The sequence below is a fragment of the Theropithecus gelada genome, chromosome 9 (genome assembly GCF_003255815.1).
Source record: "Theropithecus gelada isolate Dixy chromosome 9, Tgel_1.0, whole genome shotgun sequence".
In the NCBI taxonomy this organism is placed as follows: Eukaryota; Metazoa; Chordata; class Mammalia; order Primates; family Cercopithecidae; genus Theropithecus; species Theropithecus gelada.
The window spans coordinates 59,000,093-59,020,528 of NC_037677.1; the positions used below are offsets into that span (position 1 = coordinate 59,000,093).

Here is a 20,436-nt window from a genome sequence, read left to right on the forward strand (position 1 = left end):
CAGACAACATTATTTAACATAAAAATACCACGCCATATAAAATTGTTTCTTCTATATGGTATTTCAGAAAGTACATCATTTTATTTCCAAATCTTAAACTGAGAGATTAAAACACTCTATTAAGCAAGTACAGCTTTAACCAGAAAACAGCTGTCACTGGCAAATCAGAATTCCACATTTTCTCTTAAATTAGGGTATATTTGAAGTAGTTAAATTTCTCTTTTAGCTACCAAAGAAGGGCCAAACCACTAGTAAAGGAGTAATTTTTACTTGTAGTTTATTCTGAGCTAAAAATGATGAGGCATGTCCTCTCTCTTTATTTGAACCAAATAAATCTGTATTAAGGAAATATAAACAGATCAAAATACTTCTCAAGTAAGTTAAACTTTATGTTGTTTCAAAAGGGTTTCACATAAAACTAAAATTAATGAACTGTATTATTCTGATTCCTCAGAAGTGTGGATTAGCAAAGAGGTTTCCATTTTGGTTTTATCCCAAGCATCATCTTAAATATAATTGGAAAAGATAAAATATCTATGTTGGGAATACTTACAGAGAAAGTGATATGAATTTCAACCTACAATAAGCACCATGATTACAGTCTACTTCTCTTGAAAATAAAAGAATCAAGCTGTGATACTGATGGCTACAGACAGGAGGCTAGGCACAGATGCCAATTTCTTTGATCAAATGTAGTTACTTGTTGAAAATAGAAAACACAGCAGATTCAAGAAGAATTTCCCTAGCACTTTTCGTAAGGGAAATGGGTATTTGCTAACCAGAGCTCTTAAACAATGAACTTGACCATTCTCAGGTCTCCTGTGGACCATACGGGTTCTCATCTTGCACAAATTATTTTTAGATTTCATATAACTATTTCCCTTAGATGAAACCTAGGTCCCATACATAGCAACACAATCAAATACAGGCAATGGGCACAGAGGATACAATTCTCCCTTTAATTAAAGGAAGTTTTCATATATTTGAGAGTAAGGCCCTTTTGGAAATGGTAGTATATTACAAAAAGGTAAGATGCAGATATACATAACTGTGAACCAGAAAAATAGAGAGATGACAGTGCTGAAGAAAATTCTGATCAGTTGTGAAAGGTGTAAGAGGAATAAAGAAAGGGAAGAAGGCAGGAAAATCATAATCTATGATTATTCCTCCTTTATTTTATAAGTTTTGTAGGAAACTGCTAGGAGAAAAGTTGCCCAAATGTTACACTCTATTAACTCAGGTTCCAGAATAGGGACCTCAGTACTTATCAAATCCAACTCCTTATTCGTACAAGCGAATTTTAGAGACATGCTTCTGATGTTTCCCCTCTCATCTCTGGATGGTCCAAAAGCACCTGCCCTGAAAGAACAGCCCATTCTTACCAGCCTAACAAGACTGATCCCCTTGCCCCTGAGAAGACGTTCCATGGATTTATGACAGCTTCAACCCCAATGCTGACTCATGCCGATTTATTAAATAATTACTTAAGGCCAACAATGTGTTTTGAGCTTTGAGAAACAATGTTTTGGTTGGAAGAACAGATCTAAGGCATCAAGGAAGGATCCAATAGGAAAGCTGAACTTGTGACATTAGCTAAGCTTCAACTATGAGCAGCTGTGTCACTTCAGCTGGCTGGGGCTGGCGGGATAGCATAGCAACAGGAAGCTCAGGCAACATGTCTTCAGCCTTCCCTCTAGCCCACTGGTTCTTACTGGGGGTGATTCTGCCCCCCCGGGGGATATCTGGCTACGTCTGGAGACATTTTTGGTTGGTACAACTGGAGGGGGTGGTGGTGCTACTGGCATCCAATTAGTAGAGGCCAGAGATGCTGCTAAACATCCTATGCTGTATAGCATAGCCCCTACAACAAAGAACTAACCAGCTTGAAATGTCAATAGTGACCAGATTGAGAAACTCTATGCCTAACTTTTAGTAAGAACTAATATATCACCTAACCTTCCCAGCAACAATACCTTCTTCCTCCAAGCTTGCCAAAAGAGCCTGACAGAAAAGAGAAGGCTTTAAAAAAATCATAAGACACAACTGGCGTTTCCTGTGTTCTCTGATCAGTCTTGGGGAAAACCTAGTGGGCCCAAACCTGTCTGAGAAGGAGCCTGGTCCATGTGAGAAACCTACAACCTTCCCTTTATTTAATATGATGGCAAGACACTACAGGCCAGAAACAAATAGAACTGTAAGGCAGAACAGTAAGTGTCAGCCTGAACAGTTCAGAAAAAGAGAATCCAGAAGTGAAACTATATTTCACAGAAAGAAGACATCACGTTTGCTGTACAAGGTAGGCGTGTTCCCAGCACCCAGGAATGAGCATCAATGCATACCATGATGGGTCACAAAAGAAAAAAATGCAGCAGGCAACAGAAGTGTGCAAGTGGAGGGAAGAGCATAAAGGAGAGACGTGAAAAGTCCTGCAGACAGACAACAACCTGGGAGAAAGGCATGGTCCCTGCAAGGTAAAACTGACTCAGCTTAACTGAATCCCTGAAACTGACAACAGATACATAATTAAACAATGCAACTATATAGAGGCAAAGGCCTGCTACTAAATCAATTCTGGAAATACAAAATGTCTTCAAGAAACCCACAATGACAGACATATGGCCACAAGGGGTTCCTGTGAACAGCAGAGTTCTTCAGGGGTGGCCATCTACCCAGATGGGAGGGAGTCCCAACATCTGCTAGGGTCTCACCAAAAGGATTATCCATCCTGCCAAGAAGTGGATGGAAACACAGGTGGTTGTGTATTGAGGAGATATGTACAGCTGCTCAATTCCCTGGAAGAGTGAGCACCTGCCAGACATGGCTAGAGCTGCTGAACAAAGCTCATTTCTCCTGCCAAAGAAAGTGGAATTTACAAAGAGCTGAGGAGATCATAAATTCATTGGTGAATATATCTAGTGTAGACAGGGATTTTGGGGAAGACAAAAATGTTAATGTGATGAAGTAGAGATTCTTCATCAATCTAAATGGTTGCTTAATATGGTTAGATAAACATTCCAAAACACGGAGATGTTTTAAAGGGCAGTCTGAATTTCAGTGCCAAAATTAAATATACTTTGCACCTTCTAAACACAAATCAGCACATAGTCAACAATTAGGAGTACTAGATTTCAAAAAGCTGAATTTTTTATTTACACGTGCTTACCTCAAATACTGAAAGGTCTTTCCTCCGGTAAATTTCATTTGCTGGAGGATGAAACCATCCGCACTTCTTGGAGTGTCTTAGCAAAATATTTTTACTTTTCATATATTTAAGACAGAATTCACACAGGTAAAGCTTTGGTAATCTGTTGAAGTTTAAAAATCACAGAATCTATCAGATAGATTATACTGTTGTGGGGGAAGATTAAATATTGTTCAATTTTCTCTACCTCATAAAAAGGTTGTATAACAACATTGGAGGCTGGGTGCAGTGGCTCACGCCTGTAATCCCAGCACTTTGGGAGGCCGAGGCGGGCAGTTCACCTGAGATCAGGAGTTTGAGACCAGCCTGGCCAATATGGTGAAACCTCGTCTCTACTAAAAACACAAAAATTAGCTGGGCGTGGTGGCACATGCCTGTGGTCCCAGCTATTCGGGAGGCTGAGGCAGGAGAACTGCTTGAGGCAGAGGGTGCAGTGAATCGAGATCGCACCACTGCACTCCAGCCTGGGCAACAGAGTGAGACACCATCTCAAAAATAAATAAATTAATTAATTAAAAAAAAAAAAGAAAGCCAATAGTAAAGAGAGAATATAAAAACAACCTTACATTATTTTTCAATATAATCCACAATACGTGCTCCCTTTACTTTGTGAACAAATCATTTGTTTGCTTAAAAATATCCTATGTAAAGAAAGGTTTACAGATGTGGAACCACCACCCTAAAAATCAACTTAATAAGGATACCATCCTGTCAAGGGGCCAAGCATATTTTTCAAAATTCACACTTACTATCTTATTTCCAATTATATATGGTCAGCGGTATAGCTATAATATTTTACTCAGAAGTGAATTTATTATTTTTAAACAATCTGCATACATATGAGGCCGAAAAGTCCTTGAACTTAGTTGTTACCATTTCCACTTCTGGAAGAGGTAACTTTAAAGTTATTATTATAGATTTATACATGGTCTAATGCAGTAAATGGCAGGGCTGAAAATCAAAAGATCTAATTTGTTTTCTACCAATTCCACCGTTACTTTGAGTAAAAGACAAATTTTACCTCACTTCCCTGCTGACTTTTTCTCCACCTTAAAAATTAGAACACTTTTTATTTCCATATTTTAATGAACACGGCTGATATTTATAAGAAAATGTTTAGAAGCACTTGCAAGGTCTTTGGAGTTTAAGAATGGGGTAAAAGGTTTTCAAGAGACAGGCAGACACAGATGAGACTACTTTCAAACCTTGCACTTATGTACAAATTTTATTCAAAGTTTTCAGAGCACATGGCTTATGATTACCTAGGCAAATGAAAGCTCATAGTCATTTTAAAAAATTGTTCAAGAACACACAACCGAATGGTATAAGCTAGGAGGAGAAACCAAAATTCTTGACTCTTACTTTGTCATTTAACTTTTAGAAAACACTTCGCATTTTCTCCACTTACGTGATTGGCCAGACGCTCATATGCTAATGAAAAAAATAAGATCTATTCTATAAGAAAGCCAAATTTATAATTACTAAAAACTTTGCAAACTAAAAAATTTTTGAAGATACTAGTAAAGTGTACCCTGATGTACTTCATGGAAGAAATCTATTCTCAATGTACCTATTTTGGGATATATTCGTTCACAGCTAATTTGAGTTCAAGACAAATGAAAACTCGGATACCATTTTTTCTCCTTTTTACTTTTTATTTTTTGAGATGGGATCTCACTCTGTCACCCGAGCTGGAGTGCAGTGGTGTGATCTCGGCTCACTGCAACCTCCACCTCCTGGGTTCAAGTGATTCTCCTGCCTCAGCTTCCCAAGTAGCTGGGATTACAGGCGTGCCCTATCACGCCTGGCTAATTTTTGTATTTTTAGTAGAGACGGGGTTTTGCCACGTTGGCTAGGCTGGTTTCGCACGCCTAACCTCAGGTTATCCACCTGCCTTGGCCTCCCAAAGTGATGGGATTACAGGAGTGAGCCACTGGGCCTGGCCTTCTCTTCAAAGTCACAAATGGTTCTAAAAGTAAAGATTTGGGGAACGGTCTCTTAAGACTACCCATTCCCATCTACTTTCTCCCATTTTTCCTTCTTTTGCTAAATTTCTATTAAAAACTTGAAAATAAAATGCCAGAAATCAGAGATAAAATGAACAGGCCTAATTAAAAAATATAAAAGGCAACCAGAGAAGAAAGTCTACCAAATAATTCACCATGGCAAATTTCTTTTTTTTATTGGGTTTCATACAAAACCAACATTTCCCCAATTAACCAAGGAAAGAAAGCACAGTCTAGAAGCTAAATGGCAAAATTTATAATGCCCGTGTAACTAAGGAGCATAAGGAATTTACCGAGAACAAGGAATACTATTAAAAGGTGCTGGCAAAAGCAATAGTTTGGGAAGCACTTAGCACTGACTATCAAAATTTATTTCCTAAAATCATCCTTAATTCCTGCTTTAGAATCAAGAATTTTCCTTTCTCACATATGTGACATTCAAGTTATACACCTGCCAGACTTATTCCATTACCTTGCATATTCCTGTGGGTAAGGCGAGGAGTACCAGGTTTGGATTTCGTATTTACCAAATTCAATCACAGAAGGGTACCGGCCACAGTCTTCCACCCCACTCTCACACTCTATTTTCTGTTAAATAGAAAGAAAAGGAAAATAATAATATATATACTTCACTTACATTTTGGTTCTTTCACCAGTGACTATCAAAACTTATCAGAACGCTAATCTTAATTGTGAATTTGCATGGTCTTAAAACACTATAGACCCTTATGAAATGGGTTGGTGCAAAACTAATTGCTGTTTTTATAATTACCTTCAATGGCAAAAACCACAATTACTTTTGCACCAACCTAACATTACCTCTGTGTAAGATTCACAGCCAACGAATACCCTAAGAAACAATATAGCAAAGGAAGTAAGTATGGTATAAATACATACAAATGTCGATAGAACTGGATTTAACAATCTGTTGTAACAAATTAGAAATTAGGTGATTATAAATGATGTGGCTATTACACAGGCTTATTTATTACATATGTTTACAGTTTCCTATTCCTCCATGAGGTAGTATTTATCACAACTGTAATTAAATAATCAATTGTGAAATCTGTAGCTTAGCATTTGTCTCTTCTTATTTCCCTTATTTCCATGTAGAAAGCCATATGAGGTTAAGAACTGTGCCTGCCAGATTCACTGTGGTATCCCTGGTGTCTAGTACAGTGCCTGACACAGAACAAGAATATTTCTTGAATAAAAAAAGCCAGTTTTACCATGTTGGAATGAAAAAGTTTTAGAATTAGCAGTATCTTTCAGATAATGGCCTACTGTTCACGTTTATATATGAATGTCAGAAGAAGGCAAAAAAAAAAAGATAATATTTAAGGACTTCGAATCTTTTTTTAAAAGAGGTGGCATCTTGCTGTGTTGCCCAGGCTGGAGTAAAGTGGCTATTCAAGGGCATAATCCCACTACTGATCAACATAGGAGTTTCGACCTGCTCCACTTCCAATCTGGGCTGGTTCAAGGACTCCCAATCTTAATAACGGGGGGAAATTTGACATTTATCTTAGCCAAAGGAAAGCTGATACAAGGCATCCTGATAGGGGCAGAATGAGGGTTGGAAATATCCAATAGCTCTAAAGGTAGAAACTGTCAGGAGTATTTAGCCTAACTGGCTGCTACTAAAAATAAAGCGTTAAGAGCCTACAGAAAACCCCTTCCCCACAAAACAGGAAGTGGGGTTGGGTAGGGAGTCCACCTGACCACATTGGCCAGAGAAACCGAATGTAGTCACTGACACAACAAATTCACAATTCATAACAGATTCATCTTTGAGAAGTCTGACAGCCTCACCTTTCAATATCTGGGTGGTAATAACTTAGGCAGAATTAAAGTGGAATCACTTAAAGAAATTACTGGACAATAAAAATAAAACTGACTACAACTGATCGTGAAACACAATATTTTTTCATCAATGCAAAAGAGCTAAAAATATGAGACATTTTTCATATGGCTGGCCATCTGTGTTGGAAGAAACATCGGCAAATTTAACAGCGATGTTCCTCTTTTTGTTAATGATTTTAAATTGTTATTTTCTAAATTTAGGCAAAACTCATCAGAAATCTATTCCTTCACACCTAGAAACGTTTTCCAAAATCTGCCTCAACTAGTGCTACTCTGTTTTACTTTGTGAGACCAGCTGAGCCAATACCTACTTTTAAGAGTGGAGACAATTCTACAAAGTCATTGCTTTTGAATGCACAGTTAATAAAAACGGGCATGATAATGGCTAAAGAATCACACAGGATGTCGAAAGGGATTCTCTATAAAATCAACACAGTAATTCCATACGGATAGTCAGAAGCCACATTTTATACTTGCTAGTACAATGTGGGATCCTCGCCTTACCTCCCAAGAAAGTTCCTGGGCCTGCTTAAAAACATCCAAATCCTCTTCAGTAACGACATCCTTGTTTCCAATCACATTTACATCTGCACTTTCTTGTTTGATGTTTATTTTTATTTCAGTATCTGTCATTTAAAACCAGCAGAAAGTGTATTCACTGACTTGAATCATGAGTAACCATCATATATTACCAAAATGGCACCAAATTAGCATACTGGGCAAATAGGGATTTTTTTAAAAGCTTTATAAATAAGCTTTTACATCTAAGCACTGCTCATAGATCCAGCAGTATCCTTTCCCTGCTATACTCAAATTTTTATTTGAATTTATCACTGTCATCTTTTTACAGCTTTAATAAATATATGAGGGAAAGTAAGGGCAATACAAAGTGAAATCATATTTTTCAACCAAGATTAGAAGTTTTATCAATGTCTAGTTATAGCATTCCCATTATCAGTTTTGAGATAATAAATTCTACCACTTTGTCCAAATGACACATTTTCGGTTTTTGTTTGATAAAGGGTAGCAAATGTAATGGGCCAATTTGTTCAATGAAATTATGAAATCCGTTTTCTCCCTAAGGTGGATACACACACAGACACACTCACATCCAAAAGCACACATCACAGAGTCACAGATCAGGCTTTGCTGAGACGGAAGCAGGATGAACTTTGTCATGAGAAAGCAATGGAGCAGAGGGAAGAGCTGAAACACCCCCTGTTGGAAGCACTGACAGCACACAACCGAACAGCGCTGTGGCTGCAGAGGCGACATGGGGGAGAGCATGGCAGAAGCATGGCAGTGGCTACTCATGCGGGACTACAAAGCCATAAGCAACGCTATGGAGGCATCTGGGGGTCCTAGTGTCACTACGAATGGAAGTAAATAATAAAAGGTGGGAGAGTATTAGTTGGAAAAACAACATTTTGGAGGTTTAGTCAGCATTAGAAAAAGGTCAAAGTTTCACTGCTTCTGTATGAAAGTGAAGTGAGAACAAGAGAAATAGCTAAGACCTATGTGACAAATAGGAATTGATTGGTTGATTTTTTTCGGGGTTGGGGAGAAAGGGACGGGACGCAGGTTTGGTTGGAGCTTTGACCTTTTGCTTACCATCATCCTGATCAGGTTTAATCCTTCCGTCTGTCAAGCTCCCCTTCCCTGGTGAGGGGGTCCCCATCTGAGGGGTCACTTTATATTTTAATCTGCCTAGCATCCTGTGCTTTTTAAGGAAAGTTGTTCGCTTGAAGTGAGCAATTGCTTTAAAAATACGTCCTCTAGCCATCCCCCAGCTAGAGGAGGAGGAGTGAGAAATAAACCGACTTCTAATATCTCTTTTGCCAAAGAAGTGGGCTTTAGATTTTGCTGTGGAAGACAATTCAGTTTTACGACGCATACGTTTGGGTGGTGCATAACTTGGGTGTCCCTTTTTGCGAGACTGTCCCTGAGTGGTATAGATATGAGAGAGCCCATCAAAGAGTGCCTTCAGCTGGCTGTTAGTGGTCAGGCCGCTCAGGGAGGGCACGCTGCACTGGCTGGAAGAACTCTGGGGAGAGGGAGAAGAAGTGGCCGTGCTGGACTTTTGTGAACTGGGGCTCTGACCGGAGATGGGGGTTGGGGGTGGAAGTGAAGAAGGTGGAGGTTTTAGCTTTTGTGTGGTACCTGTAGCCAACACATGAGAAGTGCATGACTGTTTCTGAGAGACCTTTTTCCTTGGACGATAGTGCTTTGAAAAGTCTATTATTTCACCTCGTGATCTGCGACCATCAGGTGATGGTGTAAAAAACTTAGTAAGGCCATCAATGAGCCCTTTGGTTTTCTTGTTAACTTTAAGTGTAGAGGCAGAAATGTAGGTGGAGGTGGTGGTGATTTTGGTGGTGGCACCAGGCCGAGTGGGGTCTGTAACAGCCAATCTGCTGCTTGAGTCCTTCCCAGATGCAGCATGACCAGATGAAGGTGTGGTACAGACTTTAGTCTTTTGACCCCTACCAGGTGACCCCCTTCCTGTGAATGCATTCATGGATCCTTCATCACTGGTTACAGACCTAGGCAGAAATTTAGAGAATAGTATCAGCATTTAATAAATAGAATTATAAAGGTATCTAAAAACAAATTTATTGCAACTAGATGCATTCAATGGGCTTAAACTTAAGAACTGTATTTTTTGTGTGTGCCACCACCTAGATGTTTCTCTGTTGGAAAGGCAGCAGCAACTGCATTTGCATGTCATGGTTTTTCCAGGGCCCATCCAACAGGTACTGGAAGAATCCATGTGGACCCAAGAGCAATATAAGCAAGAAAAATGCTGAAGAGACTAAAAGAACACCCGATGTTTTAATTATAATTAAATAAAAACAAGCTATCCTTTGGTGTTGTCACAAATAGTTATGATCTCCTGGAATGTCTTTTTTAAAGTATTAGGAGGAAATAAGTCATATGTGTTATCCAGAAGCAAAAGAAGAAGCTTATCTAATCTCTAGTTAAAAGTAATTTTTAATTCAATTTGCAAACTTATATAAATAGAGTTTGGATATGGCTATAAATTTGTACTTTTTTTTTAAGAAAACATAAAAAGACACCCTCTTCCTCTCAGCAGTTTGTGTTTAGGATGGTAAGATAACCAATAATACTCTCTTAGGAGAGAAGACAATTAACTACAGCATAAAATATTGCTGAAAAAAGGACAACAATAGCAAAAAACTGAAGAAATGATTAAAGAAAAGCTACAGCGGGTCAGACATGACATGGAGAGTCTGGTGAAGAAGCGGCACATTTACCATGGTCATTATCAGACACTTGGCGTCAGAATCTTTATACCCCGGTTCTGCCCATACTGTTGAGTAGTCAACAGAAACTAGAGGTCACTTGCTAGCACAGCTGCTTACATGAACAGCAGCCGACTGTCTTCACCTCAGGCTACGGTTTGCGAAGCTACCCATTTCGTAGCAGAGTTTCATACAATAGAGAAACATTTGCAGATGAATTATGACAATGCTGGGGCCCAAGAATGTACTTTCAAAATGATCAATTTAGCTGCAGGCAAATAATGGCGAAATGAAAGCCTTGAAAAGAGACAATACTGAATTATAAAAATATCTTAAGTAATTACAAATACAAGAGCACATTTTAGTGATCATCTTGTATACAAAGATTTAATGACCAGATTTCAGCTGCTGGCTGAAGGGGAGGTAGGTGCAGCTACCAGGCTCATCTGAGGTGGCTCTATTGCCAGGGACTCTGCCTGGCACCACCAATTCAGCCAAGTCAGGTGAACGTTGGAGATCTCTAGTGTCACCAGAGACACAGTGAGAGTTACCAACAAAGAACTCATCCAGGCTAAAATGTTTCACATCAGAATGCTGCATTTGGACTGTATCTGGAATCGATTGCCCAGAAAGGATAATATGCTTATAAAGCATGTAAAAAGGAAAACTCCCTAGACTGTCTTAAAAATTCCTAAGCTCAAAGGACAATTTTGGACAAACAAAAAGTTAGGATTGGTGCCAGATGCAATTTTCAGCTGTGTCCTTTGTTTAGAAAGTTTATATCCTAATTCGGTTTTTTTAATTGGGCCCTGAGGATACGGTCCCATGTTGGGAACAATGCTTACACAGGATGAATGCAAAAACATATAATTTCTACTTCAAATGATACTACTATGAAAGATTTTATTCATAACCATGTTTCATGTTTGCCTCTAGAAATTTTTTCAAAATCTATTGACAATGTCTACTGGTTAAAGGGTTTTTGCAAAGTTTCACAGAAAACTCTGCATTTCTTACTTCTTCTTAGGAGATAAAGGTGCGGGAGGATACTATTTTCCTGAGAGCGAGTAAGATAGTGAGAACTGCTTCAGATAAAATTAGGGGAAAAGGAGTAAGCAAGGGAGTGAGATTCTCGGTGTCTGTTCAAGGTGTGTGCAGAGCATGTATTCTTTCTCCATCACAATGGTCCTTTCACTAAGCCTGAAAAGATGGTGGTAGTCTGTTGGCAGAACTGTTATAGATGTGCAAGTCTCCTGATTCCATTTGTAAACACCTTAATGCTGATAGTCAAATCTATACTCTACACAGGTTAAAATAAATTCATTTCACCTTTTATTTTTTCTCTGCTTTTCCAACTAACTCCTGCTAAATGCTCTACTGGGCTTTAATGGCAATTATATGGCAACAAGATAGTGAAAATGGGGTTATCATAGCAGATTTCCAGGCCACTGCGAATATATTATTTTTTATATATATATGTCTGCACACGTGCAGTTGTCAAATAGCTGTGTCTAACTCTTCAGAGGCAAATGGTCATCTGCAGGTTTTTCAGAAGCTCCTATTTCATAAAAGAGATCTTAAAAAGTGGTAATGCTACATTACTATCAGAAGAGAGAGGTATTTTTCTAAAATGTTATCTGGAGTGATGAAAGAGATTTGCTATAGACATGGACAAATCCCTCTCGTTTTAAAATTCCTATGAAAATATTTATATAATTAAGCTCTTCTATGCTCAGCCAGTAATAAAGTAGGCTGAATGATTGTTTCCAGTTCTTACATTCTGCTTCCATCCTGCTGCTTGAAAAATGTCACTTAGTATCACAGCTACTGCCAACAGAAGACCCCAAAATGCCAATGGTAATTAAAAATGTTATTTTCAAAAAATTTCCACAGCTCAAGCAAAAAGAGAAGTATTTTTCAACCCTTGAGTTTGAAAAAATGATGCCAAAAAACCCCTAAAGGAATCTAAGAGAATAACAATCACCTATATTTTAAAGCAAAACATAAAAGATTTCTTTTGATAAGATCTCAACCTACAACAATCGTTGCTTTAATTTATTTTTCGGTCGTCCAATGGGTTTTGCATATCGTCGTTTTATTTGTGCAGCTTTCTCATGAAGTAGTTTTCTTCCCTTTTTCTTTGGTCTGCAGACTTGGCAAATCCACATCCCTGAATTAATATATATATGAGAAAAATATTTTAATGTTTCATTTTAAGAGAAGATATTAAATATCTGTAAAAAGCTGCTCAAGGATGCCTGTATGCTGAACTTTACTCCAAAAAATGCATCATTCCCTTTTGTCATTTTCGTTAGGAAACCATCACTGCAGGTCAATTTCCCCAGAACGAAGGTGGTGAGGGCAGAGGTGGCCTCTCTCTCAGAACCCTTCCATAAAGCTGTTCCCAACATGTCATTAAGCCTCTCACCAACATATAAACACACATGAAAACTCGCCCCTGTCAGATATTTTATCTTTTGATTTGAGGGAGACATTTTCAAGTCAGTCCATTTTTGGAATTTCTAGAAGAAAAAAAAAAAATTATCATCTCTTTCTGGAAAGTTCCAAAACTAAAAAAATTATCAGTAGTTTTGAGTACTGCAGAACTACAATGATTAAAACTACACATCTAGCATAGGAAAATAGGTCAATGGATAAGAATGGAAAGACCAGAACAACCGAAGCCTACAGAAAAGTTTAGCATATCAAAAGGTCATATTTCAAATCAGTGGGGAAAAGATGAAATGATTCAATAAGCGTGATAGAACAAATAGCTATCTACCTGGAAGAGGAATTATTTCCTATCCTTTATAAGAATAAATTCTAGACAGATGAATATTATAATATGAAAAAATAAAATGTTACAAGTACCAGGAAAGATATGTGGATATTTATATAATCTAAGCATGACTGACATTTAAAACTGAAGCCATAAATAAAAAGATTCATGAATCTGACTACATGAAAAAAAAAAGAGCTTCTGCAAATCAGGGAAAAAAAGGTAAAAATCCCAAGAGAAAAATGATTAATGGATAAAAAGAGGTACCTTAGAAAAGATGATATACAAACAGCCAAGAATAAAACACAAGAAATGTTCAATCTCACTACTTAAAAAAAAAAAAAAATCAGACATATTCCTATTATCAAACTGGTAAAATTTAAAAAATAATAATACTGTATTTCATCAAATGTAAGATATTATATGATGCATCTGACTTCAAAGATATTAAAACATTAAAAACAAACAAACAAACACCTGTGTCTTAGACTCGAGATATAGTAACGGTGAGTACTAGTCACGATACAGGAAAATAGGTATCCTCATACACTGCTGGACAGCCTGAAAACTGATACAGCCTTTCATGTATCTAGCCTTTGATCCAACCGTTCCTCCCCTAGGAATTTATTTCAAGGAAATAATTGTGGATGGAAAAAATTGGAAACATTTGTAATATCCACCCTAAGGGATTGGTTAAATGAATTATAGTTCATTTATACAGGGGGCTGGAAAATCAAATACCTCCAGGAAGGACCTAGATTATATAATACATGTGACTGAAGCAAATTGGAACGTTTAAGACAGCAGGGAGTAGTGAGACTGTGGCAAACTGGAGCACGCATGCACCACCCAGAGGACTCAAACTTTTAAAAATATGGTGCCAACAAAGCGTATCTGTGACCCACAGTTGCCAGGTTTGTAATCCCTGCTCTATACTATGGAGTTCTACACACTTATTAAAAACTATGTTTAGGAGAATATTTAATGATGTAGGGGTGCTTACAATCTATTAAGAGGGAGGAAAAAAGTACATTACAAAAACATGTACAGAATGTTCCATTTCCCTTCAAAGGGTATGTGAAGGCAGAGAAGGTATTTCTAATTCATTTTTATTTTTATTCCTTTTTTGTCTACCTGTATTTTTTAAATCTTCCACAACGTAAATTATGGATTTTTTAAATAAAAAGGCAAAGTTATTTTTAAATGTTTAATATATTGCAAAATGGGGGGAAAAGGCTGAGCTTAGCTGATTTACACAATAAATAGAAGAAAATCCACATTCCATCAGACACGATCAGCTATAAGATCATTCAGATGCTCGTGTTCAAAATATCAACTAATGGCCAAGAAAAAGGTGATGGCTTCCTGTTGTAGGACTTTGGAGTCACTATCATCCTCAAAAATATAAAATTTCTTAAGCTCTAAACACTGTGCTGAATAATATGGAAAGTGTTCTAAACTTTTGACCTACATAATCTAATCTTATTCTAATAGGGGAATAGTTTGGAGAGAGAGATGGTCTTTTTCATCCCTGGGTCTGAATTAGAGCCTTTCTTTTTTATATATGTATATACATATATATATACACACACACATATATATGTTATTTTTTTCTATGCTTTTGTAATCCTCTATTCACAACCCTAAACTCACAAGTATAGGGAAGGTGGGAGGGATGAAAAAAATGCTTAAAGAACCTGTATAACTCTGAGCTGTCAGACCTCAGGACAAAGCTAACCAATATGTAATAAAATACATTTTTAATACAGTTTAAAAGTTCACCTTTTGGCATTCTGGAAAGCGGTGGGTCACAGCATTCCATATGGAATCCTCTATCACAGGAATCACAAAAAAGCATATTATCCTGTAATATAACATATTAGAGACTAATTGAGACTGAAACCAACTGTAAAAGGCTAAAAATTATTTTGTTACTGGATTAACATTAATACAACATAAGGAAAGTGCACCAAGATCCCAGTTGCAGTCTGACAACACGTGAATTCAAAACTTTAGAAAGAAAGTAGCCATACTCTATAAAAACGAAAACACCTTAATACTGGAAATTAGCGAGTTACCTGGCAGCGGATTACGGGAGCCATACTTACAGCATTTCTGCCTTGGACTCTACAGGCACTGCATGTCTTGCATTCGATGCACTGCCACCTTAAGGCCTTTACATTTGTTGTTAATTCAGGACAAAATTTCAAACAGGATGGGTGTCCTATGAGAATAAAAAGCAAATTGCTTGATGGGAATGGTGCCTTTGACTTTTTTAAACTCCCATTCCCTAATATTTAATAGATAGCTGATGAGGCTTGCCAATGAACCTTAGGAACTTGAAAATGCCAACAGATCAGAGAATCTAAATTACAGATTTCCTTTCTGCCTTTTCCCCTTACCTTCTTTCCCTGCATGTAACAAAACGACTGTAAAAATGTTTTCCCTAAGAGAAGTTAATTTATACCAATTCCAATCTCAAGCCTTTGAGAACTTGAAGATAACACAGGCTCAGGCGTTCTCACTCCTGCGCCCTGTTCAATCTCCTGTACTTGCTGTCTTCATCAACCACCATCTACCCAGGGGGTCCTGGTTTGCCACACACTGAGGGGAGTTGCCAAAGTTCAAACAATTCCTGCTCTCTATGTGTGATGAAATCATAAAACTTAACAGATAACTAAATAAAAAATTGAGACTGCTTAACCTAACTGCAGATGCCCTCCCCCGCCCAAATCCAACAGTACACAAAGAACATCCCATTGCTGGGACAGACATTGCCATCTTGCCCCTGGGTCACTGAGTTTAAACTCTGGAAGCAGGAGCAGAAACAGTGAATTTGAGAGACAGAGTTAAGAAGCTGAGAGATCCAGGTTAAACAGGACCCACCAAGAAGTGCGGCCTCAGCAGGTTCCCCCATTTTCCCGAGCATTGAGTTTTCCACACTGTTTGGTGCACACTTTTCACCTAGCAGCGTTCCACACATCATGTCTTACTGCTCACTTCACAGAGGAAAACTGGAGACCCTGAGGGGCAATGCCTTTCAAAGAAGCCAGCCCTGAGCCAGCGAGTAATAGATTCCTCCAAGAGGTGTGGGGAGCGTGAGCCTAGATTGTTTGGAAGACTGTACAGTTTAAAATCTAATGGTCTTTTATCACATAAACTCAAAGAGATCTCCAAACTCCATTTTATTTTTTTTAAACCTGGTCTTTAAATAGTAAGAACATTAGTAAATCCCATGTGAAAGAACTTACAACCAAGCTGCAAAGGAAACCTGAGGGGTAATAAAAAAAGCAGATTCTGCAATTTCAAAACTGTTTTATAATTTCCTGACTTTGGCAGGCTCATTGTTTAAATATGTATTTTGGATTGCTGCCAAAAAGGTCCTCCTCCCTAAAGCTTAACAGGTGCTTCATAAAATTCCACCCACCAGGAGATTTGGCTTTTTGAAGTAAAAACATTCAAAATCAATCACCAATACTGTTAATAAAAGCACACTATTCCTGAGTTAAAAAAAAAAAAATCTAAACATCTGTATTTAAAATGTTGAGAAAATAAAATATTGTCACAGGATTATGACCTCAGGCAGGAGAGACACCCAGGCAGATGCATTTAACCTGTGACACTGTTCTTTTATGAGGCTTCTCTCATTCAAATGAATGCAAGGAAAAAGTCTGAATAGATAAAAATGGTATCAATCTCCTCTTTCTGCTCAGGAACGGCAAACAAAGACAGCCTGCTTGTCGACTTTTAAGAAGCATACTGAAGGGGGGAGGGGAGAGGTCTACTTTGATCAGAGCCCTCCCCTCTGTCCCCTTACATAGTGAGGGGGGTAAAAACTTAACTTTTAAAGAACAGCAATTTAAATTCCACCCTTAAAATGGTCCCATCAGCTTAAAAGTATACCATTTACTTCCCCCCTCTTTTTTATTACTTCCTGTAAGGCATACATCATGGGCACATATGACCTCAATTTCACGCACTGAATTTTTCTCTACATTCAAATCTGCTTTTGTACTTTGTGACTTAATATTCAGTAACTAAGGTAATTCACATCATATTACAGCTTACTATTTATTCTCACAGGTATCTTATGAAATACAGACTTTTTAATAATTATACAGTTTGAAAATTAGTGGATTTCAGCCATTTTTCAATCAGGGGCAAGGAATATTCTTTCTCTTAATGGTTTCTCTCACTTCAAGCAATACTGTATCTCAACTACTACTATTTAAGCTACCCTATCAAATTCTAAAATCTTCAGCCTATCTTTCCTTAGGCAGCAATCTTACCTTTATTTAGCTCAAGAGAATTGGCCATAGATCCCTTCCAGTTCTAAATTTCTATGATTCTGTAAAGGATGCTGAGGGATGAAGAAATATTTCCATTTTATTTTCTCATGGCCAACTTTAAAATAACACAAAAGACTGTAATGTGTCTTGATATACTACTACACAATCTATAGTAATTAGATAAAGGAAAACAATGCTACTGATCAAGTAATTCCTTACCTCTGGTTTAGCCATTTCATAAACTCAACAATTTCCTCTAACTTTTTTCTTTTTTTTTTTTTTGAGACAGAGTCTCACTCTGTCGCCCAGGCTGGAGTGGTGCGATCTTGGCTCACTGCAAGCTCCACCTCCCAAGTTCCATGCCATTCTCCCACCTCAGCCTCCTGAGTAGCTGCGACTATAGGCACCCGCCACCACACCTGGCTAATTTTGTTTTTGTATTTTTAGTAGAGACAGGGTTTCACTATGTTAGCCACGATGGTCTTGATCTCCTGACCTTGTGATCCGCCTGCCTCAGCCTCCCAAAGTGCTGGGATTACAGGTGTGAGCTACAGCACCAGGCCTGTTTTTTTATTTTTGAGACAGGGTCTTACCCTGTTGCCCAGGCTGGAGTGTGGTGGCATGATCATGGCTCACGGCAACCTTTACCTCCCAGACTCAAGCAGTTCTGTCACCTCAGCCTCTCGAGTAGCTGAGTCTACGGGCACGCATCACCATGCCCAGCTAATCGTTTTGTATTTTTTGTAGAGATGGGGTTTTGCCACGTTGGCCAGGCTGGTCTTGAGTTCCTGGCCTCAAGAGTCCACCAGCCTTGGCCTCCCAAAGTGCTGGGACTACTGACACGCGCCACCATGCCCAGTTAATTTCCTCTAAAATTCTTGTTCTCTCTGTTGATGCGTTTCATGGTGCTTTGTCTTTCTGGAGTTTGTTTTACTACTGTATTCTGCAATTTATCAGATTTGATAGCCATAATACATATTCATTCACTCATTCAATTTCACACAAATACATTATCAAGTACTAGCAGCTTACAATAGTTTTATCTAGCAAAACCAAAAGAATACTATTTAAAATTAAACAAGTACCAATGGAACTACAAACCACTGGAAAAGCTTTTGGGAGAAAGCACTGAGGAAGAAAAAACACAGGCTCTGTAGTAAGCAGAACAGCCCCTAGCCGTCTGTGCTCTAATTCCCGTAACCTGTAACCATACTATACCTGTTGTGGCAAAAGGAACTCTGCAGAAGTGACTAAGCATACAGACCTAGAAATGGGGAGTTTATCTTGGATTATCTGAGTGGGCATGATTGATCTAATCACCTTAATCCTTAAAAGCGGAGAACCTTTTATGAACTTGGTTAGATAAATGAAATGGGAAAAGGAGGAGGAAGGGTTCAAAGCATGAGAGAGACTCCACCTGCTATCACAGGCTTTCAAGATGGCGAGGGGGCTGCAAGCCAGGGAATGTGGGTGGCCTGTAGAAGCTGGCGATGGCCTTCACCTGACAGCAAGAAAACCAGGATCTCAGTCCTATCAACACAAGGAACTAAATTCTGTCAATAATGCAGATGGATAAGAACATGGATCCTCTCCTAAAGTCTCCAGAGAGGAGCCAGCCCTGCTGATACCCCGATTTTCATCCAGTGAGACCCATGATGGACTTCCAACCTACAACTGTAAGGTTAAAAATGTGTTGTTTTTAAGTCACTAAGTCTGTAGTAATTTATTTCAGTAGCAATGGAAAACTAATAACGACTCAGACACTAAGCCCCTCAGACTGGCTATCTGACCATCTATCTGTCCATCTCTCCTTCCTTCAACTAATATTTAAGGAGCACTGGATACAGTGAGGAAAAGGAGAGGCATCGTTCCCACCTTTTCAGATCACATAGCCCAGCAGGAAAGACAAACATTAAACAAGAATGAGCATTAATGCCTTACAATGGGGTGGCTTAGGGATATGGGAGAATCTAGCAGGAGGTTAGAGAAAGGCCTCCCTAAAAAAGAGACCCAAAAGATGAGTGTGATTGGATGGGACCCGATAAGGGGCAGAGCAGGGAAGATGGCATGAACAGAGGGAGAGATGAATGCATATATCCAAGGAGAGAGAAGTTGTTCAATGTAACCAATGTGCAGAATGTGAACAGAATAGTGATGTAAGATAGGGTTAAACCAGAGCCCAATCCAGAAGACTTTTGGGGGTCTATATTAAAGAATATTGATTTCTCCTAAGAGCAACTAACTGGTAGCCACTTATGAAATTCTGTGATCAGATTTATAATTTAAAAAGGTAACTTAGGCTATAGTATGGAAAATGGATTGGAGGAAAAAGGGTGAAGCCTAGATTGAGGTCATTATAATAGCAGATCTGAGTGGGGCTGGTGGGGATGCATCGATAAGTTTAGCATTCAAGATATATATTATGATTTAGAATCAGTGTGTTTTTGGTGATTCCTTGGTGTGAGAGAATAGGACAGAGGATGGCTCCAAAAGTCCAGTTTGTGTAACTGAGTGAGTAGCTAACAGTGTGCCATTTGCTGAATATAGGAAATCCTCCAGGAGAGGCGGGATACTGTTTCTTTGCTGGGATTTTTGTTGTTATTGTGTGGCTATTGTTTTGGGTAGAGGAAGCAGTGCAAGGTTGATGAGCTGTTTTGGATATTAACTTTGAGGTGCCTCAGGGGTAGACTCGTTGGAGAAGCTCTATAGTTGTCTGTATCTAGGGTCAGCTCAGTAGAAGCTACAAGGCAAAGTAACAAACACAGGGCCATGACAGACATCTGAAGAAACATTTAGGGAATGGAGAGAGGACCAAGCGGCTAACAAATATATGTGGAAAGAAGTGGTGGAGAAAAAACACAGATAAAATGGTGTCACGGGGGCCAAAGGAAAAGAACACCTCAAGAAAAAAGATTCTCTACAAGATCAAATATGACTAAGATAAATTATTTGGTGTAGATTAAAAGACACTGATTAGATTTTGATAAACACTGAAAAACGATCATTAGATGTTGCTACAAGGAGGTAACTATTA

General features: G+C 38.5%; 1 protein-coding gene across 3 annotated transcripts in view; it reads right to left on the reverse strand.

Annotated features, from left to right (window-relative positions):
* KAT6B (lysine acetyltransferase 6B) overlaps window positions 1-20,436 on the reverse strand; it is a 207,688-nt gene that overhangs the window by 40,036 nt on the left and 147,216 nt on the right. The window contains exons 5-11 of one of the 3 annotated variants that reach the window (XM_025397157.1): window positions 15,222-15,337; window positions 14,896-14,977; window positions 12,372-12,504; window positions 9,232-9,614; window positions 7,576-7,697; window positions 5,681-5,796; window positions 3,164-3,305 (exon numbers count right to left, since the gene is read on the reverse strand). In XM_025397157.1, coding sequence (XP_025252942.1) covers window positions 3,164-3,305; window positions 5,681-5,796; window positions 7,576-7,697; window positions 9,232-9,614; window positions 12,372-12,504; window positions 14,896-14,977; window positions 15,222-15,337 — 1,094 coding nt within the window. Of the gene's footprint in view, window positions 1-3,163; window positions 3,306-5,680; window positions 5,797-7,575; window positions 7,698-8,682; window positions 9,615-12,371; window positions 12,505-14,895; window positions 14,978-15,221; window positions 15,338-20,436 lie in introns of all 3 variants that reach the window. The other 2 variants (XM_025397156.1, XM_025397158.1) reach the window with 2 other exon arrangements.